This window comes from Megachile rotundata, chromosome 14, assembly GCF_050947335.1.
Source record: "Megachile rotundata isolate GNS110a chromosome 14, iyMegRotu1, whole genome shotgun sequence".
In the NCBI taxonomy this organism is placed as follows: domain Eukaryota; kingdom Metazoa; phylum Arthropoda; class Insecta; order Hymenoptera; family Megachilidae; genus Megachile; species Megachile rotundata.
In genome coordinates, this window is record NC_134996.1 from 12,435,716 (window position 1) to 12,463,555 (window position 27,840).

Consider the following 27,840-nt stretch of genomic DNA (forward strand, 5'->3'; position numbering starts at 1 on the left):
TCAAACAGCATAATTAAATAACCGCATAGACAAAGGGCTTGCATTAATGAACGAAAGATTCAATGAACTGTTTCAATATATTTCGTGCTCGATAACTGACAGGTGATAACAAATAAACGTGAAAAAATTAAAAAGGGCGAGTATAACAATAACAATGAGATTTTTTTATCTATGTTTGTGTCCATGGCCGCCTCCGGAGTGGTCGTTCCCGCCATAATTATGAACCTCTGCGAAAAATCCACCGTGAGGATGCGAATGATACTTGACGCTTCTCACGTTACCGCCAGGCTCGTGAAGATGATATTCTCCCTCGACTTCTTTTCCTGGAATCCGCAACACAATTTACGTTAATACTCTTTATTCGTACGCGAGATTAGTCGCATTAAAGGGCGCGATTTCAATATTTGTGCGTCGAAAGAAGTCACGGAATTAGCGTGCAGTTCAACGGTCGAACTTGCCGGTAGTTTTAATTAAGAGCAAGGCCGGTCGTCCAATTAGTTCGAGATTCTAATTAAGAGCACGAAATCGAGTCTCGCTACGCTTTCTTGCCAGTTTTCGATCGATGCGTACCGTCGCGATGCTCCTTCTGTCCATGATAATCTTTCGTGTGAGAATCTTCTACTCCGTAAGCGTACTTGTATTTGGGATACGCTTTGTAGTCGTGGTCGTGGTGGCCGTGTTTGTCCTTCCAGCTGACCTCTACGTGCTCACCCACCACGGGACCGGAAAAATGGTGAAAAGAGTGCGCGTGACCCCCGTGGCCACCACCTCCATGACCTCCGTGACCATGTCCACCACCTCCGCCACCTCCGCCACCTCCGTGTCCGTGTCCACCGCCTCCACCACCTCCGTGTCCATGTCCGCCACCTCCACCGCCTCCGTGTCCATGTCCACCTCCACCACCCCCGTGTCCATGATCCCCATGACCGCTTCTCTCTACTCCGCTATCTTCCTCTTCTAAAATCAGTCATCGTTATCGAGAGTCTTCAGATTCTGTCTGCAATTACCATACCTTCATGGTAGCCCGTCGAATAAGCATTGGCGGCAGTAACCGAAATTAAAGCAACCACAAGCAGTTTCTAAAACAGAGAAGTCTGTGTGTATCGCGGAATATGGAAGATGGAGAAGACATCGGAATATTGCGAAAATTTATTTCGATCACGCGAAGTGGCACTTAAGGGCAGAAAGAAGCATTATTCTTTGTCAGAAGCTTGCAGAAGCGTTTCCGACAGTCGCATAAAGGACTCTAGAACACTCCGCGCTCACGACTTTGTAACTGATCCATTTCACGAAGGGTGCAGTTCCGCCAATAATACCGGCGAGACTCGAAATTGGAACGACCCAATCGCATTAATCTAGCTATCCGACTTCCATTCGATTTGATCAAATATCCGAATTGTTCGAATTGAAATTTTGATTAATTGTCCGGCATCGAATTTTGATTAATACAATGATCGCCGCTGGGATTACAGGCTAATTATTTAAATCGAACAAACGAATTCGAATGTTGAAAATCTAATTTTTAACAATTCTCGTTAACTTGTTGCACCGGTAATTAACGGTTTACCTCTATCAGAACCATGTTTTCTCTGCCGAAGGAGCACCGAATGACTGTTTTCTCGATGGCGAAAATGCTATTTTATAGTACTGATCAGCGAGCAGAAGAACAGTCTCATTAAACCATTAATTCGCTCGTTACCGCTTGTCAACTGGTTGGATAGAGCGAGATGCGGAGCTGGTTCCCGCTTCAAAGGACGTCGTTACGGTTGCAGTTTTCGACATAGCCAGACACGAACTGGCATCGACGTCACATTATGATGTAAAGAGTTCGAAAAAATCCGTTACGAGGTGTTTGGCGAGAAATGTAGGTTACCTGTTTCAAAATCGGCAAGAAAGCCAAATCAAATTCTTCCTGTGAAAACGTATTAGATCATTGAGCAGAAGTTATGTCACTGATATATTCCTCGCTTTGGACACTTCAATTAAGTGCAATTAGCATTGTGCGTTCCGACAAACGCGTATATTAAATTAACAGTAGCGAGTCATATTAATCTGATTCGCTTCAGAAACAATTTCGCCGGATATTATTAGTTAAAATGAACTAATATGTGTAATATTTGCCGAACAATAATTATTTGCTACATTTCGCGTGTCCACGTTCGAACACGTTTATACGACGGCCATTTACGAGATTTACACGGTCCTCTCGTGTAAAGGAATTTTAATTCAATGTTTCGCCGGAAATTATCCGTGAGTTTCGTACACGCGAACGCATTACCGATGCTTTAGTAGTTTTAATCAGCTTGGAAATCCCCGATAATTCTAAAATTATAGAGCTACAATTATTCTACCCGTTGGCTTCACTCGATTCCATTAAAGAAACCGCCCTATCATATATTCGATCGGCCACGTAAATTGGACTGTCGAGATTAATGAGCAATAAATTGCGCATTCTCGACGATAGAGCGAACGAGTGTCAATATGTCGCCTGAATAGCCGCATCCCAACCTGACCATACAGTTTATTGTTGAATTTATTGCATTTCCGCGTACTGCCTGCTCGCATGATACATTTATTCCTGGCCGAATTGTAATCTATCGATTTGACGCAAAGTCAAATACCCTTTTTCGTTCCCCGCCCTCTCCATTTATTTCGACGATCGCCGCCGATACCTCTCTGTTAACGACCAACCTTTGACGAATTCCTCCGCGAGTTAACCAAATGAAAAGCACGTCAATTTCCTGGAACAAGTTCCCGGAATGTAAAACGAAATACTCCCGCAATAAAAATGTATTCGAGAAGTTCCGAAAACTTTTCGCCGCCCCTATCGTATATTTTAGAAAACTGGTTCCCGATTTTCTAACACATTGACTCCCGTCGCGATTCTTTCTTGCTCTCGACGAAAGTATTGGAAAAAGATTATACACGGTCTGATGATTAATTAGAATAGCGTTTTACGAGACGAGAATAACTACATATTTTAAGAAGCGGTTACATGTCGCCGCGTATTTTTAAGCGATCTTACGAAACAGTTACGTAATCCTTCAGGGAGAAAATGAAAAGAACTTCTCTATTAATTACAAATCTTTGTTAACATTATTAATTACAAAACTGTACACACACACACACAATGTCTAAAAAAAAGCCTCGTATTAATACAGAAAGGTAATCGTCGTCAGAATCGTCCGTACAAAGTAGGATTAATATTAAGTTAACGTTAATCTTACAAAGTATTACTGGCTGGCAATCTAACGATATAGATCAACTTTCGGTAACATTAGGTTAACAATGAGCAAGTTCATCTGCAGAAGATCCTAGTTTTGTCGGCCATGTCATAGGAGTTTCGTGGACAGGGCGTCGTGAGCGCCGGTATCAGAGAATTTTGAATGGCGTGAGTCGACATAGGTGCGATCCATGTTCCCTCCGAGGACACTATCCCGGACTCCACGTCGGATCTGTGAACACATCGTTCTTTCTCAGCGTCTTGCCTTTTTCGTGCCTCGTCTTGAATACGAGTCAAACTTTCTCCAATGCAAACGTTCATCGCGACGAAGACACCCGGTAATGAGCTCTAAACGTGGCTCCAATTACGAACGAAATGCAAACTCTTTAGAAATTCAACTCTGTACGCTAAGCACTTGTACGAATTACTTATCCAACGAAAAGCGTTCGTGAAATACCGTTTGAGAACGGGTCTTACGTCTTGAGGACGGGAGAGCTGTAAAGAATAAGAGGATTCACAGGCGGTGGTTTAAGAAGAACGACGTCGACTCCGGAGGATTGTAGTTCGCTTTTTAATGCCTCTGCAGCCCCTTCCACCGCCTTCCGAGAAGCGCTGTACGCTACCAGCCCTGTTCCAGCTTTGGTACCGTAGCTCGTCGTCGAATCGCCCAAAAGAACGATGCGCCCTATAAAATGAATCATACTTTACTGCCATGCCTATAACCACTTCTTAACTTCGTCGATTCTCGCACAAAGGAACGTCATACGCTTTTAATTCCTACTGAATTTGTTCGAAAATAAGCTGTAGCTCGATATTCCACCGCGAGGCTTTATATTCCATCGAACTTTGAAAATCGATATAGCTAATATTTATAGGTGCATCTACTTGCATAAAAAATAATATTTGGTTTTTCTATCGCTAGTTATAAACCTTCCATCGAGCAGTTAAGTATAAAACTTGCGGTTGAAGCGGTAGCTTTGTAATTACGCGAGCGTCCGTCTGTAATTCGAAGGAACTAGATGCAAACCTCTTTTCACACGTAAAAGAGGAATGAACATTCTGGCGGTCCTAAGCGGCGCGACCAAGTTGTGCCGCAACATGGATTCCCACGCCGAACTCGGCTGTCTCTCTATAACGCCGGGCAGAGCCAAGCCACCGGTGTGCACGACTGCCCAGAGACCTGTAATTAAGCGAACTTCAAACTCTGGTGTACTTTAAGCAGACACGCTTTTGTGTTAAGCGCGACGGCGAAGATGGAACTCGCGTGAAATTCTCGCGACACTTGACCCATTCGCGGCTGAGTTCTCGTTGTAAGATGATCCTTGGGAAATGGAAGTTTTCTGGTTAGAGCAATTATTCGATGTCGAAATTGTCGATTTAGAACTTTATCCATTTCGATTGCGGCCCTGAGGGAAAATAACTTTGATTTTCCCATTATTTTGTAGGAGCTTAATTCCCAAACGAGGAGGAAGTGAAAGGAAGGAAAGAACATTTTTGTTAAACAGTATCGAAAGTAATTTATAGCGGAACATTGACCGTAACACGATTACGTTATATATCGTTGAACCTCGAAGCGCGGGAGAAGCAACGAAAATCGATAAAAGTAAATTCATTGCATCCGGCTATCAGTTATCAGAGAGCCGGTTTTAACCGAACAATTTCCACCGAGGTAAAGGTATTTTACATCCACGAATCTTTGCGGTCGCTATACGTTCGGAAACCCTATTTCATGTTCTCTCTTCTCTTATTCGTAACTCCTTTACCTCGAATTCTGTTCGTGGAAGTCGATAAAAGCCGCCGGCTATTATATCGAACGTGAATAACTCGACGGAATCATTGCGAAAACAATTATTGATCTTCGCGTCGTCGTTATCGTTCGCGTTTAAATCACGGTTTCAATTTCGCGACTTTAATACGACCCACTTTTCTTCGCGAACCCTCGTGCAACCTTTACATTCGCGTAATTAACACTAGAAATAACACGACGATGATTAAAAGTCGAAACAAATGGGAACTTTCATCTCTCGACGATTGCAATGTTTCTGAAACGAAACTTAATTAACGTTTCCTTGGAATAATAAGAATTTTCTGAAATATTTCTGCTCGATGCGAAAAGGGGGTGAGCCGTTGCTTACGGGCTTAAGCATTGTTCAAATAATACATTTTCATTACTTCAAATTGCTACTTTTACCCCAAATACGTGTCCTACTCTCCTTTCTCTTATCTTCAATTTCGAGTATGAAATTAACAATAATGCTCCAGTGTGAAGTTTCAAGGGAACATGATTGTGGGAAATCGAGACTGTTAACGCGGAATCCAGTCGCTTCAGCAACAGTGTGCGAAAATGAACAGAGCCGAGTAAAAGGCAGCGGAGCGTGCTCAATCTTCACCGTTCGACGCGCATGAAATCGACAATTGCTTGCCGTCTTCGCCGGCCGGAAGTTTCGCCCTAACTGCGTCCAAACAAGCGCGTAAACTGTCCTCCCTGGTCGGGTCCAGCTCCAATGGAACGATTTGGCCGCGAGCACGTACTTCCGGATCTTGTGGGTTGTGAACCGTGTCTCCTGGTTCCTCTTTTTCCTTCTGCTGTTCTATCGCCCTCAAAATCTTCATCGATGGTGAGTTGCCGCCTGGGTCTGTCAATCCTACGAACACCTGCAATTAATAATAAGTCCATGTGTGCATTTTGCTCTCGTAATAATTCCGTCGTCGATATTGCTACGCTTTGATGTTGGAAGAAAAACGAATCGCAATTTAAATTTCATATCTCTAGAAACTAATAATTGGAGGACGTGTTTGTTGGAATGATTGGATTACCTTATAACCAACTTCATAGAGCGCGATGGCGATCTGCAGGCCTACGCAAGTATCGCAGCTGGTAACGAGAACATGACGTTTGTTACGGGTCTCGTACTCATCCGTGGCGTTCCTCGATTGCCGCATTAGATAGGCTAACAGAGCAGCGACTATCGAACAGAGAGCCAATATTTGTAGGGCCAAAATAGCCCCGGTTTCAGCGTCCATCCTGCCGGGTAATATTCAATCTGCAAAGCAGAAGTTACATCTCAATTACGCCACAATTCAAGCCGAGCTCACACGGTCCTTCCACGATACGCTTGAATGGTTCCTCATCGTCGCGATGGCTCGCCGATAAATTTCGAACCGAGTACATTCGTAACTTCGATTTCTGTAGGGCCGATTGAATTACCGCGTTCAATTACCGTAGAATTTCGAATCACTTTGATACTTGTTCGTTAGCGAAAAGTTCTTGGAACCCTTGAAAACTTTCACGAACTTTATAGTCTTGACGAGCGTTGAAACGCTATTCATTCTTCAAAATGAAATAGTCAGACTTTAAAACTAAATTAACATTCCCCGATGTAATTATATATACTTTCCAAACTTTCTTTTTCACTACTCTATAAATTCGCTCTTCGTCGTTTTTCGAAGGGTACCAATATTTTCTGCAGCACGCGATCCATATAAATCCTACCTACATTCGGTGGATGAATGCCGGTGATCGATGAATAAAGCGTAGTCGATTTCAAATCACCCGAATGAACTCTATTTCTATTTCGTTCTTCATCGATTGTCATTGGCGCTCGACAGAATAGATCAAGCTTAACTTTATCTAAAAATTACTCCTCTTCACAAAACACCAAGTACTCCACATTCTGTTTAATATTAAAAATGTCCATCTCTCCAGTCTCCAAATATCCAGAAGTCCAGTGTGACGCTATTGAAGCTAGGGATCTGAGATAAAGATCTTACGTCAATGTCAGTAGTTAGCATAAAGTAGCAGAATGCAGGGAATTTGGCTGAAGAATGGAAGCACCTTGGTGAAACGCATCGCGAATTCCGTTTTTCCCGCGAAAAGTGAAGGGCGTTGGAAAGGTTTTTGCTCGACGAACTGATTCGCCTTTCTAAAGCATATCTAGGCTCAGCGAGGCGTGGCTGAAAGCCGCTCCTGTTTCTCCACGGTCAGCCGTCGGTGCTCGTCGTCACGAATTCTACTCGGATTTGCAAAATCGAACGCAATCCTTCCCCCGACGTGTCTGCTCGACGGTGAAAATCTCGTAGCTCGATTTGATAGCTCGAATCACGTTTCCGTTAATGTGCTGAATCGATTAACCAAACGGGGGACCATTTCGTCGAGCATAAAGAGACATTTTTCAAACGGTAGAATACATAATTTCCCTTTTGAGTCGCGGGATTTCAGCCGGACGAAAATCGACAAAAAATATCGTCGACTGGCGCGTTCTTTGCCTACGTAATTAGTCGACTTTTCATTCGACGAGGAAGCTTTCCGGTGAAACTAGCGTTATTATTACCGTGTACCTTTATTTTTAATAACGTTAACTGCCATACGGCGAATTTCATTTTCAGAGAGAAATTTCGCGAGGATTTCGTTAACAAATAAATTGTACGTTCGAAGAAATTACTGAACTTTCTTGTTTTTTACAGCGTTGAAATTCATATCCAAGTGTTGTCTAATGCAGTAAATCAGCGAAACTGGTTATCGCGCGAAACCCTCTTAACTTAGAAGTGCACACGCGATCCTGTAACTGCAGTCATAGTTTATTAACCCCTCCGTGGGATATGACGTACATGCACGTCGTCGAAAATCAAGAATTATTGACGAGCAATGATACGACTATTTCTACCGCATTAATCTTCGCCAAACAATGTAAGGATAATAAAATTCAAATGCAAAACTCATCGTTGCCAAGTGCAAATGAGAATACGTACTTAACGATTGTTACGATTTTCCACTCGAGGCAGGAGCACTTAGCGTTACGAGCGCCATTCAATTAAATTGAGATCGATTAAAGTATCGATCGACGCCGTTCGTACAAATGATCCAGGTACTTGAACGCTTTTTTGCCTTCTCTTTTCGTACTCGGCGAAAAACGTTATCAGGTGCGGAGGAAACGTATCACCAGAGAGGCGATGACACTCGATCTGAACTTTTCGAAATTCTTTGAGATTTTCTGTAAATGTTAATCTCTTGAAATTCTCGCGCATCATAAAGGCGCAATAAAATCGTCTCGGTTGCGTGGCAAATCATGGCAGTTAACTTTCTCTGGAATGCAGGCGAAGAAATCAAGTCGAAAGACAGGTGCCACGAAATTATACGGGCTTATCCGAGATCTCGCAACACGGCGGTTGTTTTTTCTCCAATAAAAATTTCTCCAACCAATTTGATTTCATCGCTAAATCGCCTCTATTCGGTAATTACAGTAACTCATTAAATTGTTAAATGTTGTTTGCCACGCTGCTAAAATAAACACGGGTATCGTTGAAATTTGTTACATCCGTGTTTACAGTGAAACTTGGCGCAATGCTAATATGGAAGCAGTCGTCGATTCCGAAGGGAAAGCGAGTTCTTTTTTGCCGGAGTTTAAATGACACGGCTGTTTACAAGAGCACGAGCATCAAAAATATTCGTATTTTTCTGATATTCGGTAAACACGAGGATCATTAATTTGCTCTTTGAATGATAATAGGTTAACTTTTATTTGTAAACTTTTTCTGAGCCACGAAATTTAATTATCTTCACAATGTTTTAACAGGACCGAAAGGTGCTCTCTATGGTAAAAGTTTACCACAGCTAAAAGAACTGAAAGTAGAATGAAGTTCGAAGGCCATTTCATCGTCAAAGAGCAACAGCGATGTTAATGAGCAACTATGTCATCTCTATTAATCGCCATTCTGTGAGACGCGTAGCAGCTGGAATGCTGGAAGTTACACGGATTACGTGTATACAGTGCCTAAATACACGCGTTCCATCGCGACAGCGCGCAAACAGACAGTGGATCCTCCTAGCTTTCCTTTCACGGCCACTCCGTGCGCGGACAAGCACGTTTCGTCGGTCGCATTATCGAATTACGAGAGTTTATTCGCTCGTGCTAATTTCCCGAGGAATGTGGAAATATTGATCAGAGTCCTCCGTTTGCTGCTTCCGATCTAGAATCTTGCCCAACAATCTCGTGGTTTCTGCGCCCGCGCGATGGAACATTGCCACGTTCCATTACTTGACCAATGGAAATCTGAACGTTCAGACCTCCGAACGGAATTCTTGGGATTCGCGCGAAGTCCGGAGCATTCCCATTTATCAAATTTTCGATGACATCTCTTTATTACATTATTTTCGATATCTCTTATCGAATTTCAAGGATTGATCCGGAAAATAAACTCATCACGCGCAATTAAATGCTGCCCGGTTGAAAGCCAGTGCACTTCGATGCACGCAACGGATTTATATCATTACGCGAATAAATGAATAAATTAACAAGCGTCCACGCGCTGTTTCCGCTATTTTTACGTAGGCGGTGCCATTGACGTAACTTGGACTTTTGTTTGGGTAGGCCGCCCTAGCTTTATTAATGGTGTCAACGTTCCATACCAGGCATGATCAAGCGGCTTTCAATATTGGATACATGAAGTATTCTCCACTCTACAGCTCTCGTACCACACAATCGATCCATATTCCGTGAAACACAGGCCCACCGTTTCATCTAGTTACGCCAATGGACAGCAGTGGTCATGTCCCGCTAGGGAATTGAGCGAGGTCGTTCGAGGAAAGCAGGAAGGCGATTTAACGTTCTTTGGGCGCAACTGCGCCGCTTGTTTCTTTGTAATCGTAAGAATTATTGGCGAACGAGTGGCATTTACCGTACGGGGATCGCATACACGGTCGTGTGAGCCGCGGCAACAACGGTTGCGTAGATACAACCTCCAAGTCCAGGCAAACGCGCAACGGTACTCCTCGTTGACCGCGAGTGACCGTGTGGAAAAGATAAACACTTGCTATCCTCAACGTCCCATTCTGTTGTTATTTGTACAACAATTATCGCGATGTTTAACTCGCCTGTTGTTTTATCCGCGCGATCGCAACCACTGGAATCACGTTTGACCCCCGAACTTCCGTGTACTGGTTCAGAAAAGGTTCATTATTTGTTCGCTAAAACTAATTGGCCTCTTAAAATAAACATCACGTACTTTAATTTCTGTTTGCTGCACTCATACGTGCATATCTTGCAGTCTTAAGTATACATAAGCTGTTGAATGTCCACATACAAAGCTACTTCTGACATGTGCTAAAAAATATACAATTTTTGATACATTGTATAAGAAATACATAACTGAGAAACTATTGATAGAGCTACAGGTTTACAACTTGTCTTGCACGTCTTGCATTCTTAAATACACATAGCTGTTGAGATGATAAATGTCCTCATACAAAGCTACCTTTGACATGTGCTAAAGACTATGCAATTTTTGATACATTGTATGATAAGAAATACATAACTGAGAAAGTATTAGTAGAGCTACAGGTTTACAACCTGTCTTGCACATCTTGCATTCTTAAATACACTTAGCTGTGGAGATGATAAATTTCCACATACAAAGCTACTTCTGACATGTGCTAAAGACTATACAATTTTTGATACATTGTATGATAAGAAATACATAACTGAGAAACTATTAGTAGAGCAGGTTACAACTTCACCTTTTGAATATTTGTGGAGTACAAGATAGAGTGAGGTAAGTGAAGAGGAATTGCAAACGAAAATATTATATCTGTGTAGATGGATGCAGGTCGATTATTACATAACGATATCGCAAATCCATGGAAGGCAGTTTGTCAGGTTCGCACCCTTTATCGTCCACGATACCCGCTTAGAAAGTTCAAACCAGACACTTTTCCTACCGCTGGAAAGCTGAGAGCGGCTCGTCCGCGTAGGAATGCGAAGGAATCCGCCATTGTGGTTTCTCTCGGATCAATATGTAATTTGATACAACCGAAAATTTACCGACACAAACGCTGAGAGGTGCAACAACGAAGTTTGCATATTTTAGCGAGATCGTTTACCGATAGCTGGAAGCAATCGAAAATTCTTGCGAGCTTTGGCGAACGAAAGTATCGACGCGTTGTTGCACGAACGACTCCTTTGTTTCGATTAGTTGTTAAGCGAAGATCGTCGTTTCCGCTTCGAAACCTTCGATTATCGCTGCTGGCGAACCGTGTCAATGGAGTGAGACCAGAGATCCTTGATAGCCATTGTAATCCTACATTCTGGAGGATTAGCAAACTCCCCGATGTCGTATAATTTTGATGCAAAAAGAACGAAACTCTCTACTTTCGAAAAACGAGAGTTAATTGCAAATTGTCTACAATGTTTTCCACGAACCGCGGAAAGAGTGCAGATTACAGGATTCGCATGATCATTTAATATTCATGTTTCGTGAACATTCTTTCTTAATCGCTACTCAGTTTCTTAATTCATGCTCTACTTTGTACCTAATTAACTTAAAACTTCATTGTGCTTATGAGCTCGATATTAATCGCGAATTTTCCATCGACACGATGCTCAATAATCTTTCTTCGCTATATCATCATTGCAAATGTTCACTCATTTATTATCCAAGTCGAAGAACATATATCTCAACTTGCATGATTTATGTTTACTTCGACAGATTATAAATGCATCCTGCAGTCTAATCATGACGTGAAACATCGCTATTCTAAATATAATTCCTTGTGTGTTCGAAACTCCACAGTTCATTAAAGCTGTCGCCAAAAAATGTCATCAGTGGACTTTCTTTTTGCGACATAATCGAAGGTGAATGCAGGTAGTGGACAGACAAGTGGACTCACCAGAATTTGAGCGTAGGGTCCGATGGCGTCCAGGTCAGGTAGTTACGACACTTTGGTACAGGATGGCTGCCTCTTTGGCAAGAAAAATCAGCACACTCGAAAACAGCACAAAGCGAGAAAACGGCAGTTTTACGAGCACTCGAAAGTACCGGCGAGCGGCAAGCCACGACGCGTGTTTCTACAGCACAACTGGCTTTCGAGAATTCCCGCTTGGAATGCCCACGAGGACGAACGGTATAAGATGCTTCGACGTTGGCTGCCTCGACAAATGGAAAAGGCACGGTCGAAGCATCTTCGCCGCGCCTACAATTACGTGCTCGTTGTCTATCGACTCTCCACTTGACTGCGCCTCTGCCCTTCTAACTTCACCAAATCCAATATCTTTCTTTTCACAAAAACAGTTATTTCTGAGAAACTGTCAATGGACTAAGAAAATTTTACTCGAAACACGTTCATTATTTTTGTGTAATGCATTAAGCTTGATAAGCTTTAAAGATTGTATTAACTTTAAAAGTTGAAAGTATTCGAAGCATGGCGAGCACATCGAAAAAGTGCAGATATAACTGAGAATTATTACAAAATTTTTGTAAATATTTCGTGGAGGAACGGAACAATAAAGTGGAAGGAATTTCTCAACTTCCGCATTCGCGCGAAATATTGCGCGGAAAGCATTCATTCTGATTACACTGGAAATTCGTAATAAAAGTTCTAAATCAGCTTCTTTCCTCCGCGGCAAAAGAAAAACTAAATTTTAATTTGCTTAAAGTTACGCGATTCCGGCGATTTTTCTTATTTACGCGAATGCACCGATTCGCAATAAATAAGATAAAAGTGTCGCGATAGGATTACCGTAGGATTCATTTTCCTAATCAATTTTAGCTGCGAGCGAAAGGTGGCTCGCTTAATGAGAAAGCTGGAAAGACTTGAAATTACGCGAAAATCCAATAAGCTTAGTTGGCAAACGTAATATGCAACAGCGCGATGAAAGATTTAATCCTTTGAGCCTTTTTTTTAACGGCGCGTTAACGATCCATTAACATCTGAATCTTTCGATCGTTTCTTCTTTTACGGCGCAAAAATTGTTATAAGGTCGTGGATAGCATGAGACGCGTTATTTGATGAAAGACTAACGATCGAGAGTTGCGAAACGTGTTTTTCATTTCATTCGGTTAATCTATCGTCATTCCTTGCCCTGCACGAAATTCTGATTCGCAATGACCTACATACTAGTTGATCGATTAATTTTCCTTTGACCTCGTTCTATTTACAACTTGTGCGATAGTAAAATGGAATTTCAATTATTAGACTAATGTTTTAATCAGGAGTTCTTTATGTATCTTGAAAGTCCTCGAGGACCGTGCAGCACATGGGAAAGATTCGAATAACAACCACTTAAATCAACGAGCTTTCAACAATTTTTTATTATATAAATCTTCGATTAATCCATGGAGTGCATACACGATAAAAATTCAGTAAATGCATAAAATACAGTGAAGTAGAAATTAAGGGATTATACTCGGTTCTGTATTGATCACATGTGCATTTGAAATGGGAAGAGAAATTTGAATTGGCTTATTAAAAATATTTTATGATTTTAAATATTCTCTTTGAAGACTAGTTATTAAAAGCAGTCTCTCACAGTGATAAACTCCGCAGATTTATAACATAGAGCCTTAAACGAAATAAGTGACAGAAACATCGGCTAAATTTCAGTCACGACTAACCCCTTTCAGTTCTGTGTCATTGTGTGACAATGCTGCACGCAGGCAGAAAATATTCGTTTTGAACGGGGACCGCATATTAATATCTTGAATAAGTTCACGCGTGGAACTCATATCAATGATATTCATTATGTTACAAAATTAAATTAACTCCAATTGGGAGCGCATTAATTACAAAAAAGACCATTATGCAAATACTTGCATAATAAATATCTGTCGAACAACGATATTAATTGTGCAATAAATCTGCAACGAATATTATGAATGTCGCTATAAATAATGTATGAATAAACGATCTCGTTGTGTTTGTTTAGCGTTCATAGAAATATTGAGACAGCAGGGATCTCTCTTTGTGTAAGGTTCTAACGATGGCAAGCCTGAAGTTACTAGGCTAGGAGAAAAAGTAGGGAGGCGTCCACGCGCGTGCTTCTCGTCCATTTCCTTTTGGGACTCGAAGGTAAGAGGTTGTGTCGTGGACGTGCTTCTCGATTGGTCACCTAAGTCTTGCATAAATGTTCCGTTCGATATCGAAAGAATACCCGTACGAATTGCGAGAGATTCCCAAAGCGTTGGCGCTTTGCATCGCACGAAATTTCTACTACGATGAGCTGCGAGGAAACGACTGAATCGACGGACGGTAATGAAGAATACGGCCACGTGGCGAAGCGTCTCACCCGAGAGGAAATTGAGAAAATGCAGGCTCAGAATTCGCGTTTAGTCTCGGAATTTCGGGCCAATCAACTGGAGAAGGATGCTAAGAAGCACTGGGATTTGTTTTACAAACGGAACGAAACGAGGTTCTTTAAAGACAGACACTGGACTACTAGAGAGTTCGAGGAGCTCTTGGGTTTGGGCGCAATGGAGGAGCATGTGCTCCTCGAAGTCGGATGCGGCGTCGGGAATTTCGTGTATCCGTTGATCGAAGATGGATTGAAATTCAGAAAAATATTTGCCTGTGATCTGTCTCCGAGAGCAGTAGAGCTAATGAAGGTAAGTTATTGCTCATAAGTGTAATCGATGCTATAGATTTACGAGGATACTTATTCCAATATTTTTTTGTAGAATCATGCGCTTTATGACCCAGAAAAAATGAGTATATTTCAAACCGATATCACGGTAGAAAATGGTTTCTGCCACGTGGACTGCCCGGTACACGCAGCAACCTTAATATTCGTTCTATCAGCTATTCATCCAGACAAATTCCAAAAGTAAGAAACTCTGCCCCGAAACGGCCGCCGGAAATTGATTGAAAAATTAAATGTTCCAGAGTTGTGGAAAATTTGTACAGTGTTCTTGATAAAGGAGGAGTTGTACTTTTTAGAGATTATGGTCTTTATGATATGGCTCAACTGAGGTTTAAGCCTGGCCATAAGATCAGTGATAATTTTTATATGAGGCAAGATGGAACCAGGTAATTCTCTTTCTTTATCTTGAGAAAAATTTATTATGGAGTTATGTATTAAAGGTATCTTTGTTTCAGAACATATTACTTTTCAACAGAAGAAATATCAAAGCTATTTGAGGGTGTTGGATTCAAGACTTTATCCTGTGATTATATACAAAGACGTACAGTAAACCTGAAGGAGAAGATAGATGTGCCCAGAATCTTTGTCCAAGGAAAATTTGAAAAACCTTAATGGTATGTTTTGTTCAAGTATTATAAAGTTATGTTCAACTTAACAAATGATGATTTCATAGTTCAACTGATATATATTGAAGAATAAAGGGATTCTTTCGCCCCTATCTGATAGTTGCAATTATTGATAATGATAATTCATTTGTATGGAAGTGGTTGCTATAAAATATTCTTTGCTATGTTTCAGAATATGTGAGGAATTGAATCAGGAGCAACTGTGTGCTGTTGCATGGGTAAGCATTTTATGATACCTTGTAAAACAAAATAACTTAAGATATATTCTATATGATGAATTCATAGTTCAACTGAATTATAGTGAAGTACAGAGGGATTCTTTCGCCCCTAACTGATAATATTATAAATAATTTTATTTAACGTATTTTATTCAGGAACAACAATAATGTATCTCTTTACTTTCCAGAATGTTTGTACCACTGTTGAAGCTATCTTCAGACTGTACCCATACACTGTGTTCCCATACACAGTATACACTGTAAGTATTCTTTATGTATAGTTAATGAGGATGATTATTAGTTTATAATGTCAATGATGTATCCTTAAATATGTTTGAATTTCAATGATATATACATATTACATTTCGTCACTACCGCTGAGAAAGAATCCTTATTTTCGAAACATGTCATATTTTGATCTGTTGAAACATAGATGTCGCTTTTTGCAGATGACCTAACCTATGTGGATACTAAATGGACGATGAATGCAAGGAATATTTTACACAGGTATAAAATTGTTTTATAGAAAATGTCAATGTGTGATATGCATAATAGTGATGAATAATTATTTTATATGATTCCTATGATTCACATTTTATATTAGCTCTATCTGAAATTCTCGCTACTTTTATAACTATGAAATAAACTGAGAAAGGTTTCTATGTAAAATTCTCTCCTTTACAGATTGTTGGCACGAGGAGCATTTCGGAAAATGGAAATGATATTTTACTGAATATAATGTAGTTTAAAAAATTGCAACAAATAAACAATAAACAAAGCAATACTGTATCATTTTATTTACACATTTTTCCCTTACATCCTAGTTACATTATGTTCACTATAATTTTTTTTATAAATGATGCATATGTATACCTCTCTTAAAATAAAATATTTTAAAAAATGCATGCACAAGGCAAATGACAATAGATGGTCATTATACGTTATAAATACTTTTAGTCTGGTACGTGTTCTTTATTACTCTAATTAGCTGGCCACATTATTATTATTTAAAATGGCCATTATATTAATTTATTAAAACATGCAATGTTATACATTATAAGCAAAAAACGTATAATGTTAAAATTGTACGGTATCAATAATTACAGTAGCTTTTTCATAGTTACGATCAAGTTAGCCGCATTAAAATTCATGAGAATAATTGAGAGGATGCCGATATCGTACACCCAGGAAGGATTTGAAAGCGAAGACGAACAAATTGCGTCGGGATTATTAATTAGGCAAAAAGATGCCGCATTCCCGTTTGTTTTCGGCCGTGTAACCGGATCACACGGTAATGAAATCGTGGTGTAAAATAATGCATAAAACATTGCATCAATTACAAAACTAAACAATCGATGCAGAATAAATCGACACATGTGCATAAAATTGGAATGATTAATAAATCAATTAGAGAAACTAATCCAATATACAGAAGCTACTTTCAAATATTAATAAATAATAAATTATTGGAGACCCTTTTTTCTGTACTTTTCAAAAAGCACTATTACTCATCGGGTCATTAAATGATAATTTTTATTCAAAAAAGCCAATGTCAAATTGTATTTCAGTGTACTATCGAAACTCGTTCTTTTTTGTAAATATATTTCTGTTTCACGATGTCATCAGACCGGATCGAAAATTGACAAAATGTAGATTTTTGCTAATGGCATTCTTGGAATCGAATTCTCACAAGTCGATGTAAACAAATGAAAAAACAGTGAACAAAGGACTGACCACTGGAAATTCAAATGAATTCATGTCGAAGAGATCGGTATGCAAACGGCCGTCTGATTTGCTAGACTGATCGTGCGCCTGTGTGCACGCGGTTAGGCAATGACCGGGATATCCCCCGAAATTTAAATTCAAAGCATCAAGGGCATACCCTTCGATAGATGTTATTTGAATTTATTATTTCTAACTTCCATTATGTAATAAACTGAAGATGGAAAAAATTATTTACTCAAATCCAGCCCACACAACTAACTAAAAAAAATTGTTTACGGATCAGTGGTAAATTAATTAGATTCTTATTTAAATGCGATAAAGCTATAAATTTCTCGAACACCAGATGTGCTTAATTAACTTATAAATTAATTTTTTTCTCAATTCTGAGCCTAACTCCAGATTTTATTAAGGATGATGTCAGTTCTAGACTCGTCTAGCTTCATTTTAGTTATTAATGAGATGCATTTTTTGTCTCCACTTCTTGTTTTCTGAGACACGGATCCGGATACGGATAAAAAGTGACTAATTAGTTCTGTTAAACAAGTAATCGTCTCGGTATGATTGCTTTCTTGCTATGCGTAAAATTAAATTTCTCGGCCATGAAATTACCGTGTTCTTCCATCGAAAACATTCCTTAACACTGATACGTTCATAAAAATTCCATACTGTTGATTTTCCTTAAGTAACGATTCTGCTTTTCCTTATTAATATATTTCACGAGTGACCCGGTTGAAAAATATTATCCCAATACCATCGTTGCCTTTTTCTCTGTTTGCACCGGTATCGCACCCGTAAAAAATATCTCTCGATTTATCGATAACCAACGTGATCGACGAAGTTCAGAGAACTCGTTACAATTGTATCACGGTGTGTACAAGCGATATTACGTCTACGTAGTAAAACACTTTCGTTCGTATTTGGCCGATTGCCAAGGTCCCTTGCTTCACCCGCTCGCTGTGCAGCGAAGCTTGTACTTGTACATGGGACTGCTTTGGGAATACGTGAACGAGATTCCTTAGCAGACCTCGACGTCCCCGACGATGGCACACGTACACGGGTTACGTATGCGACTTCGTAAACAATAGGACGTGTAACAACCCCGTCAAACATCCACCGGCTCACCAACACCAGCTTACCGGGATACACGCACGATGCGTGTGTCCTCGTGCATTGATCAATCAGCGAATGACGCGCATAGGACGATCTGCTCGCCAGGTATATAAAGGTATCCACCAAAAAGCAGAAGCATCATTCAGTCTTAGTTCATCGTTCGAGCTGATCTCGAAAACTACTCAAACCAATCAACATGAAGTGCTACATTGTAAGTATACTTCTGCTAAATAGTACTTCGAGTACTTTGAACTGTAATTGGAGTTCACTCTTTAATCGTACATTCGACATTCGACACCTTGCGAAGAGAATAATTACTGACATTGTCTGTGTTTGCATAAATAATTCGGTGATAGATTTAGCTCAGTAAATCCGGAGCTACCATGCTATTGATTCTCTTATCTGATCTTAACTCATGATAACATGCCTGGGTTACCGTGAACGCCCTAATAAACGTAGCGATTCCTGAAATTACTGCCGAGTAATGACTGGTTGTTGTCTATCATTTTCTAGTCAACAGAAATTACGAGAGTGTAAAATTATATACTTGAAATATCTACAACTTTCAACCAGACAACGCTAATTAAAATTACATAAACAAGCGTAATTAAAATGTTTGTTTCCTTACAGGCTGTCGCCCTTTTGGCTCTCTTCGCCGTTGCCTTCGCAGCCGAGCAACCCAATGAGCCCGAAAAGATCGAGCCGGTGGTGAGCGCAGAAGCTCAGGAAGCACCAAGGGACAAGAGAGGTCTACTGTTGAGCTACACTGCTCCAGTTGCATACTCCCCGTATGCAGCACCTATCGCATACAGCGCTAGCTACAGCGTGCCCTATGCCTACCGTACCTACCCCTACTACTACAGCTCCTACTATCTGGGTTAATTCGAATCAATCGAAAAATGTTTCGAGGCTTCTGAGACTTGGAAACTGATCATGGCAATCGAAGGGACTTGTATTCCATAATAGTTTAAGTAACCGCAGAACACACCCACCCTAGTTAATTGAAATTCTAAGGCGTTAACATTTATCGCAACCAACTTTGTACACGCGTATATTTCGATACCACGTTATATTGTAAATAAGAAAATGTTAAATACACGAATTAATTAAGTTTAAACATTGTTGTTCAATATTATTCTCACCTGAATTTCCTAACGTTATATTGTAAATAAGAAAATGTTAAATACACGAATTAATTAAGTAAACTTTTGTTCAATATTATTCTCACTTGAATTTCCTAACGTTATATTGTAAATAAGAAAGTGTTAAATACACGAATTAATTAACTAAACTTTTGTTCAATTTATTCCCACCTGAATTTCCTAAGAACACTTATCTCCTAAGTACAAAAGCCGTATGAAAATTGGCTGGATTATCATTTTGAAAAAATTAGGAGTGCATAGACGATGCATTCCAGTTGCATTCGTACATAACATTTGCATATGTTTCGCTGGTATTAGACATGCATCTACGGTTTCATCTTTAATAGAGGAATGCAAGATCGATGCATTGTCGAACAGTAGACTTCCGGTTGCAGATGCAACGCAAACAGAAACGTGACATCATCGGGTGCACGTTTAAGCCAAGTATGAAGTCATTGGGTTAGAAATTATGCGCGATTCTGGCGTCAGTGTATTGTTCTTGTTCAATTAAAACGGATATACGATAAAAGGACGCCGGTATTTTTGTCGACCGTTGTTACATAAAGGAATAGAAAGGAGTTCTAATATTTGTTTTACGGAGTTATCTAATCAAGTAACAACGGTTTAGTACGTTTTCAAGAAACGCGAGCACGCGTGATTTAAACGTAATCTCGAATTACACAACAGGAATATATCACTGTAAATGAACACTTACTCTGTATTCCCTCAGACTTGATGACTTTGAGTACTTTCACTGAAGGCTTTGGAGGATGTGAACGTGATAGGAATGGCGAACGTGGTTCGCACTAGAAGCGTGGAATGTCTTTTACCGGGCCGACGGAAGTTTGCGATATTCCATCCGGTCCAAAATTTTTCCACAAAAATCTACTTTCTAATTCGATTGTTTCATCTTTTATTACCCATAAAAACCATGTTTTTTAGATCGTGCGAGATCGTTAATTTCACGAATATTTTATGTAAACTAAGCTGAAGCAGTAGTAAGCTGAAGTGGTTCTTGGAGAATGGAGGAGTCGTTGATCGAAGAATTGCCAAATCGATGAAATTTGGAAGCAGTTCGGATGCTACACATCGATATGTGTAACACCACCAATCCGTAACAGCATTGCCTAAGTGTGATCGATGAAAGCCAGCAAGAAAGTCTATTGTAATTCGTGGATGGTCGCGACCCGACTGTATTTATACATGTGCAGGTATGGCCGTGGTCTTAGTCGGTGCGAGCCTGTCCATCCCTGAAGAAATTAGTTTTTTCAGTTCGGCTGCTCTGGTTACATGTCGAAGAACTCACAGAAAAACTAACTCTAGGAAGCGGATCGTCGGTGTAGTGATAAGTGCAAATCGGATTACCAGCATGAAGTTCCTTCTCGTAAGTACCTTTTCTAATTCTGAGCTATCTCTTCGAACGAGTTTGAATCAACTCGTTTAAATTTTAGATAACTTGTCTACTGGTCACGAGTTTATTGTGCGTCCACGGGGCCGAAGAAACCGACAAGCCAGAGATCACAAAGTTGGAGTTAGTGGAACTCGGCGAGGGTGAAAGCGACGATGGCGAAGACTCGGAAGTTCAAAGAAAGAGAGATTCCGGCTATTCCTACAAGAGACCGGACAGTTTCGCGTTAGCCTCGAGATCTCGTTTCCAAGTTGGACAATCCGGCCACAGAGGACGTATCGTTAATAGACATCCAGCCCAAATAAACAGACCTATCACCAAATACGGACCGCCCGGTTACCAGAATTCATCTCCGATGAGACCCGCTCCTCACGGCCAGCAGCATCGCGATAAATTGCAATTCCACGGTCATTTCGGTCAACAGCATTCGAACAACTTTGATGGCCGGCCGAGTGGTTTGCTGGAACAGGGAGTTCCGAGTCCAATTAGACAGGTTGACTTTGTCGAGCCGAATCCAATATCCACTCAAAACAACGAGCCCTTCGCGACTCACTCGGCGAATTATTTGCCGCCGCAGAATCAAAAGTTACCCGGCTTCGGGACGGCCCAAGCTTTCGCACACGCAGCGGCGCAGAGCGCTCAGGGCAACGACCAAGGTCAATTGGCAAATTTCCAGCAACAGAACCTCGCTCAATCCCAAGGACACATATCGGACGCGGCCCTTTTCCTTACTCAGAACGCTCAAGCCATACAGCAACTCTACGGCGCTCCTCCGAACGAACAAGACTTCGCGCCGAGCAACGGTGACCAGTTCTCGGGCCACACTAATCAAGTACAAAACGGTCAGTTTCAAAATTTCGAAAGTGCCTCGCAAAGTCCACAAAGTTTCCCAGGCCCTTTGCCCTCGTACGCGTCCGGAACGCTGAGTAACCAGGAGACCCTGCAACAGATTCAGTCTCTCGAAAAGGACAGATTGATAGTTCAGCTGCAGCGCGCGCTCGCGACCCAGGCTCAGGCTCAAGACGCAGGAAGGTACGCTGAAAATCAGCAGAGCTTCGTTCAGAATCAAGATCTTCTGGCTTCCCTCGGACAGCGAATGAAGATTCACGGTTTAAACGCGCAACCTACCTTCGGATCTGGCAATACAGCTTTCAATCAATCACCTTTTTTGCCAGGAACGACGATCAGTCCCGGGTTTCCGCTTAGCTACGGGCTAACCACCACCGTGCAACCCCCAACGACCACCACGCCGACGACCACGACGACCGTGCAGCCCCCGCAGGCCGCTAAAGGCGACGGAACTTCTCAGCCTGGCACCAGCGTGCCACCCTCTGCCTCCGGAGTTCCCGTCTACGGTGGTTTCGTGCCAACCTTGATCAGTGGTACGAGCTTCCTGTCGAACGTTCCATCGTACGGGCCAACGTTTTTCGCTCCTGGTACCGTCGCACCTGTGCAACCGTCGGGTTCGTCGCCCACGCACTTCGGCCTGCCCATTCCCACGGATCAAAAACCAGCCACCACGCCGGTGTCCACGACATCCTCGACTCCGACGACGGGCCAACCAGTTCCTTCTCCGCCAGTTAACACGGTGCCAGTTCCTCTGCATCCTTTCGCTACTCCCCTGCATCCGGTGGTGACGCCTCTGCGCCCCATTACGCCCTTGCAGCCCGTGGCGCCGACCCACGTGCACCCTGTCCACGCGCCGTCCACCCAGCCGACGTACGGCCTGCAAACGCCACTGATTAATCCGCTTCTCTACAAACCCATCAAACCGGTCTATCCGTTCTACTATTACCAGAACGTGCCGTATCAACTACACAAGCCAGTCGTACCGACTTACCCGTGGAGCTACGCGCCGACCTATGCCCAAGCGAAACCGGCCCAAATATGGAAATGATGTACCATTCTTCGCGGGTGAGTCGTAACTCACCTTCCCGTATCGAGACTGACTGTTTACCCACGCGGAAAGGAGAGCCCGAGGAAAGTAGTCGCAGAATCTCGATAACTCGGTTCTAATGATAACCGGACGCTCTATCGATACTAGTTAGATTTTTCGTTACTCTAATCGCCACTCCAATTTCATTCGTTTTGTAATGTCGTGCCGGCTGTGACGCGGTTCTGTGCGGTCGTTGTATTTCTCGGTTATTGCTTATAAACGTTATTGGTAAAAGGTGTTTTCAATTATCTATTGGTAATTTGGGTTTTCGTTTTCATAAGTGGGATAAACGGTAAATTGCTTGGTATAAGTGATATTTGTTTTTATCGGTTCCCGATATGCTTGTGCTCATGAGTTATGTACATACATGTTGGTGTTATTTATTTTGTCTAATAAATATTTTTTTATTACCTATCGAATTGTTATTGCCTTTGTTGACTGTGAATTTAGCGACTGCTGATTCATCGACGACGTGAGCGTCGTCGAAGAAAGTACACGATAGAAAACTGTCTCCACTTCCGGCCCGTAAACCTACACCAGGGAACTCTCACCGATAGCTTAATGGGTGGGCGATCGCTGTCTCGATCATGACCTCGAAAGTCGTTCGATAATTCTAACCACGGTCAACGCAGCCAGATTATTCGACTAATCCTGAGCATACATAATAAGATCGGCAGGTGTCCGAGTTCGGACATTTTGTTGTCGAAGGAACGTGATCCATCAATTTCCAGACTCGACGTTAACGCGTGGAAACAGCTCGCTGATATTAATTTTCCGCTCCACTATTCCGAGTCGCTAATGAAATTTTAATCGTATTTAAAATTATCTGTGTTCTTTATGCCTCGAATCGTTTCGCTAAATTAAATTAGAAGCGTCGCTTTTGACAATTAAGGAGTTAATAGATTTATGTAACGTTCGCAACAGAGACCTTAAAACCGAACAAGTTCGTTGACTCGTTTGAAACGTGGTTCACTCGAAAAGGCAATGATGTTACGCAGTGGCGCAATGCAGCTACGAAATGCTATCAAAGAATCGTGTGACCGAGTTATGAAAAGTAAAGCAATGAACTAGTACTTACAACGATTATACCGCTAAACGTGCTAGATTTCTACGAATACTCACTGAACTGGTATAATTGCCTCGAAGGCGGATGACCATTCCGTTTTCCTTAAACTGCGGTTTCAAACGAGAAAAAAAGGGGCAGACAGTTATAGTATTCACACACAGGAAACTCGTTGTCAACTCACTTTCCGCGGCTGACCCGAATCTTATCCTACTTTTCATTTTACTGCACTTCGTCCACCTTTATCGTTTCATTCCGAACCGGTATCATTTCAAACGTGTGCTTCTTGTCTGAGCAGTTTAATTATTTATCTAAATTCGATTCCCCGAGTCCATCAACACAGATAATTATACGTAACGCCAAACGTAACAATAGAACAAACGTACGAACATAGCACAGGCATTTTAATTAGAAAACTCTCATGAATTCTTACGCGCTTTGTTCGCGAAGGAATGCCAGTCTGCAAAACGTCTACTATTACGTGCACCTAATTACTCTTTAATGCGTGAAATTCATGATCGCGGTACACCTCAACAAATGCACGTCTATTAAAGATACTTTTACTACTTTCTGCGTGGAGCAAAAACAATATTTATTGCACTTTTTCCTTCGGTTCCACTTAGTCGAATGAGTTTAATTTTGCGTCATTAATGCGTTAAAGGAGAAAAAAATTTTAAAATCGTGTACAGATTTTTTCGACGGCAATCCGTTACGAGGTTCACTTAATGCTCGTCTCGATTAGCGAAGAGTTGGCGCTTCCGGCGGTCCCTGAATCGCTGGACGAGGGAACAATGACTTCCTCTGTCCCACGAGTGAAAGTAAAACGAAATCAATCGGTTTTAAGTCGACGTGGATCCACGGAGCAAACGATGGACGTTGGTCCTTGTTCCACGCTTCCATCTCTTCGTTCATCTTTTGCACTCGTGTTAATTACAGCTTGCACGACACGATTATGCCGCGTGAAAATAAGAGCAGGAGAACGTCTAAATCTTCACCACTTTTTTTTGCAAGCTATTCGCGCATTTCACTTTCCAACATTGAAACTACTTTCAGCGAGGTCTGAAGATAGTTGTCCGCTACACAAACCACACCTTCACTGCTCCTTTCATATCGAATCGCATCAAAACACGGAAAAAAATGTCTCTGAATTTGAACTCTTAATTTCAGCAAAATTAGAGATCCGCAAAAAGCTACGTTTTCTTCCGAGATAGACTCATAAAGGTAATTTGGTAAATGTCTGGGAAATATAGCGACAGAAACGTTTTCTCAAAGTCAGCTAATTATCCGACAGAAAAGAAGTTTTAATTACCAGGATCCGCACACGCGTTGGTACAAAGCTATCTCGGAACTAATTAACGAAGAACGCTACGTATTTTATAACATACGAGCTTTCAGCAGGATCGTCGCAGAATAGAAATGTTTGCGTACTTTGTTTAAGAGAATATAAATGCGCGTATGTACGAAACGAACAAGATATTTCATAACCGTGTCGTAATTAAACGGTATAAAGGATAGGTCGTTCGATGCGATGGCTTTAACGAACGTTAGATTTTATTGCTCGTTCGGTGCAGTGCAAATTTGCCAGATGCGCATGAAATACAACTCGTATCCCACCGAACGCAACATTAAATCCCGAGCTTCGGATTAATTCACGGGTTATTCGCAATTTTCAGTATCTAAAAGAAACGCATCTGTAGGAAGTTTACTTTCTTCCTTTCGTAAGAGAGCAACGACTTCGTCGAAAGGAAATGCATTCCTTTTTCACGTTTTAAACAATGTGCGATAAATATCGATTTGATCGCTTTTACCATGCAGGACACTCTCGTTTGCAAAGTTCGTATCTGAAGATAGATCAGAGCAGGCTACCGCGGAACGCGTTTACTGCGAAGGTGGTGGTGTACTAGTACCACGGCGCGAGAGACTCACCTTCACCTAGACCTTTCTTTCACCGTGTGAGAGGGGATTTGTATATAAAAGGTCTCTTCTGGGTAGCAATGGCATCAGAAACCACAATTTCACTTAACATACTCGGTTGTTACTTGACCACGAGAAATATCGAGCACGGACATCTCGTTTAGAAGCAACATGAGGTCGTTTGTAAGTGTCTTCCCTACATCTTATTTAGTACCTCTAACATTCAATTTACACTTGTAAACTAGACAACTCCAATTAATTTCAATTACCGTTTCACAGATCGTATTGGTCGTCGCAGCCTTGGCGATTTCCTGCGTATCCAGCAGGGAGACCAGGGGCGACATGAGAGTACGACCCCTGGCAAAGGGGAAGCGCGGTATCAGTGATTATTCAGGTGGATATTCCGGTGGGTCGTACAGTTCTCCTATTCACTCCAGCTCGGGATACAGTGGTGGATCTCTGGGAGGTTATTCCCTGGGACACTCATCAGGAATTCAAAGTTTGGGAAGTTCTCTGGGTCACGGTTCCTTGGGATACTCGCTGGGATCCGGAGGCGGCTCAGGCCACGGACTGAGTCTTCAAGGACTCTCCTTAGGTGGCCACTTCAGTCAGCCCTCGTATTCCGGAGGCGGAGGATCCATCGCGCTGTTCACACCTTCCTCGAAGACGGGTCCCGTCACTTTCGGAACTCACGGAGGTGGCCTTTCCTCGTCCAGTTCCGGCTCCAGCTCTTATTCGACGCCGATATACGCGACGGGATCTCATGGATTGTCCGCTTATAGCGGTGGCTCATCGGGCGGCATCAGTCTTCCGGCCATGTTGGGCTCGCACGGCTCCTACAGTCTCTCTGGAGGTTCTTCTGGCCACAGCATTCCGATACAATCGATCTCGTCGAGCTCGTCCTATCCCGTGAGCGGCGGTTTGCTGATCGACTCTGGATCGCTCGGAAAAGGCTCCAGCTACGGAGGCTCTTCCCTGAGCAGCCTGCACGGGTCCAGCGGAGGTTCCAGCTACTCCATTCCTCTATCGAGCGGGTCTCACGGTCTCTCCTCCAGTTCAGGATCCGTTAGCTACTCCTTGCCCGCGTCCTCCGGATCTCATGGACTGTCCCTGTCCAGCTCCGGTGGATCCGGCTACTCGTTACCTTCTTCTGGCTCTCATGGACTGTCCCTGTCCAGTTCGGGTGGTTCCGGCTACTCGTTACCGGCCTCCTCCGGATCGTCCGGTCACCTCAGCCTTTCTAGCGGATCCTCCGACAGTTCCAGTTATTCCCTCCCAGTTTCCTCCGGATCTTACTCTTCTGGATCGTCCGGATCCAACTCGTATGCCCATTACATTCCGGCCTCTTCCGACGGCTCTTCCTACGCTTCCTCCGGAGGTTCCAGCTACTCGAGCCCCTCTTCCAGTTATTCCAGTTCTGGTTCTAGCTACTCCAGCCCGATTTCTAGCTACTCCAGTCCAAGTTCCAGTTATTCCAGTCCCAGCGTGAGCTACGCTGGAACCTCTAGCAGTTACTCTGCTCCCTCTACGTCATACGGCACGCCATCAGAATCCCATGGTTCCTACTCGAATCTGAGCCCCAGGTACGTCGGATACACCTCGTCGAAAAGTTACGACAGCTCGAACTCCGCCAGCAACAAGTACGACACGATTTCCTACTCCAGCCCTAATGGAAAATATTAAATTGTCCCTGCGCATTTCTTTGCCATTAACCGATGCTAGCACGAATTACCTAGATGGTTCAACCACTTTCGGACATAAACCCCTGGCTCAGAGCGGAGTCCAAGGGTTCTGTTATTTATACTTACGCGTTTAGTATAATTTTTGTATTTAAAACGTCGCAATGTATCTATGTATATTCCTGTTATCTTCGGATACGTCGATCCAACATTGACATTGTGATGCTTGTTGAATAGTTTTATACATTGTTTGTAATAAAATGGTTCACCTTGTTTTTTTGTAATCGCTCTATGATCTCATGCTCCCTCAAGTAGAAGTCCCGGCGAAATCGTAGCTTATAATGTATTCGTAAGCTTTCACTGAGCGCTGTTAACTTCTGATCGAGAT

At 42.1% G+C, this 27,840-nt stretch overlaps 6 protein-coding genes and 2 non-coding genes across 10 annotated transcripts; 6 read left to right on the top strand and 2 right to left on the bottom strand.

The window, feature by feature from the left end:
• Positions 1 to 58: 58 nt before the first annotated feature.
• On the bottom strand, positions 59 to 2,558 carry CPR11 (cuticular protein 11). The gene is made up of 5 exons (XM_076539808.1): positions 1,568 to 2,558; positions 1,013 to 1,079; positions 847 to 957; positions 571 to 807; positions 59 to 323 (listed from the first exon to the last, which is right to left on the bottom strand). The coding sequence occupies exons 1-5, from the start codon at positions 1,580 to 1,582 to the stop codon at positions 166 to 168; spliced, it is 588 nt and encodes a 195-aa protein (XP_076395923.1). The 5' UTR covers positions 1,583 to 2,558; the 3' UTR covers positions 59 to 165.
• Positions 2,559 to 3,066: 508 nt separating this feature from the next.
• LOC100883461 (uncharacterized) lies at positions 3,067 to 12,418 on the bottom strand. 3 transcript variants are annotated; one of them, XM_076539805.1, is made up of 6 exons: positions 11,886 to 12,418; positions 6,041 to 6,267; positions 5,614 to 5,878; positions 4,251 to 4,403; positions 3,701 to 3,908; positions 3,067 to 3,455 (listed from the first exon to the last, which is right to left on the bottom strand). In XM_076539805.1, exons 2-6 carry the CDS (start codon positions 6,245 to 6,247, stop codon positions 3,299 to 3,301), a joined length of 990 nt encoding a protein of 329 aa, XP_076395920.1. In that variant the 5' UTR covers positions 6,248 to 6,267; positions 11,886 to 12,418; the 3' UTR covers positions 3,067 to 3,298. The 3 variants fall into 3 exon arrangements, with proteins under 3 accessions (XP_076395920.1, XP_003699997.3, XP_076395921.1); XM_003699949.3 differs by having other exon boundaries at positions 5,647 to 5,878; positions 11,886 to 12,415; XM_076539806.1 differs by lacking the exon at positions 4,251 to 4,403.
• Positions 12,419 to 14,031: 1,613 nt separating this feature from the next.
• LOC100875664 (tRNA N(3)-cytidine methyltransferase METTL6) lies at positions 14,032 to 16,257 on the top strand. Its single transcript, XM_012294786.2, has 8 exons — positions 14,032 to 14,596; positions 14,669 to 14,814; positions 14,874 to 15,017; positions 15,087 to 15,245; positions 15,430 to 15,475; positions 15,664 to 15,735; positions 15,925 to 15,982; positions 16,160 to 16,257. The coding sequence occupies exons 1-4, from the start codon at positions 14,210 to 14,212 to the stop codon at positions 15,241 to 15,243; spliced, it is 834 nt and encodes a 277-aa protein (XP_012150176.2). The 5' UTR covers positions 14,032 to 14,209; the 3' UTR covers positions 15,244 to 15,245; positions 15,430 to 15,475; positions 15,664 to 15,735; positions 15,925 to 15,982; positions 16,160 to 16,257.
• On the top strand, positions 15,281 to 15,363 carry LOC143265807 (small nucleolar RNA snR60/Z15/Z230/Z193/J17). The gene has a single exon (XR_013040539.1). It is a non-coding gene; the product is annotated as a small nucleolar RNA snR60/Z15/Z230/Z193/J17 (small nucleolar RNA).
• LOC143265808 (small nucleolar RNA snR60/Z15/Z230/Z193/J17) lies at positions 15,517 to 15,600 on the top strand. Its single transcript, XR_013040540.1, has one exon. It is a non-coding gene; the product is annotated as a small nucleolar RNA snR60/Z15/Z230/Z193/J17 (small nucleolar RNA).
• Positions 16,258 to 18,371: 2,114 nt separating the features above from the next.
• On the top strand, positions 18,372 to 19,427 carry LOC105664081 (uncharacterized). Its single transcript, XM_012297023.2, has 2 exons — positions 18,372 to 18,521; positions 18,941 to 19,427. The coding sequence occupies exons 1-2, from the start codon at positions 18,507 to 18,509 to the stop codon at positions 19,190 to 19,192; spliced, it is 267 nt and encodes an 88-aa protein (XP_012152413.2). The 5' UTR covers positions 18,372 to 18,506; the 3' UTR covers positions 19,193 to 19,427.
• Positions 19,428 to 20,071: 644 nt separating this feature from the next.
• Positions 20,072 to 23,166, top strand: LOC105661757 (uncharacterized). The gene is made up of 2 exons (XM_012297034.2): positions 20,072 to 20,836; positions 20,904 to 23,166. Exons 1-2 carry the CDS (start codon positions 20,666 to 20,668, stop codon positions 22,755 to 22,757), a joined length of 2,025 nt encoding a protein of 674 aa, XP_012152424.2. The 5' UTR covers positions 20,072 to 20,665; the 3' UTR covers positions 22,758 to 23,166.
• A 2,655-nt stretch (positions 23,167 to 25,821) lies between these two features.
• On the top strand, positions 25,822 to 27,736 carry LOC143265794 (uncharacterized). Its single transcript, XM_076539802.1, has 2 exons — positions 25,822 to 25,956; positions 26,053 to 27,736. The coding sequence occupies exons 1-2, from the start codon at positions 25,945 to 25,947 to the stop codon at positions 27,454 to 27,456; spliced, it is 1,416 nt and encodes a 471-aa protein (XP_076395917.1). The 5' UTR covers positions 25,822 to 25,944; the 3' UTR covers positions 27,457 to 27,736.
• Positions 27,737 to 27,840: the final 104 nt, after the last annotated feature.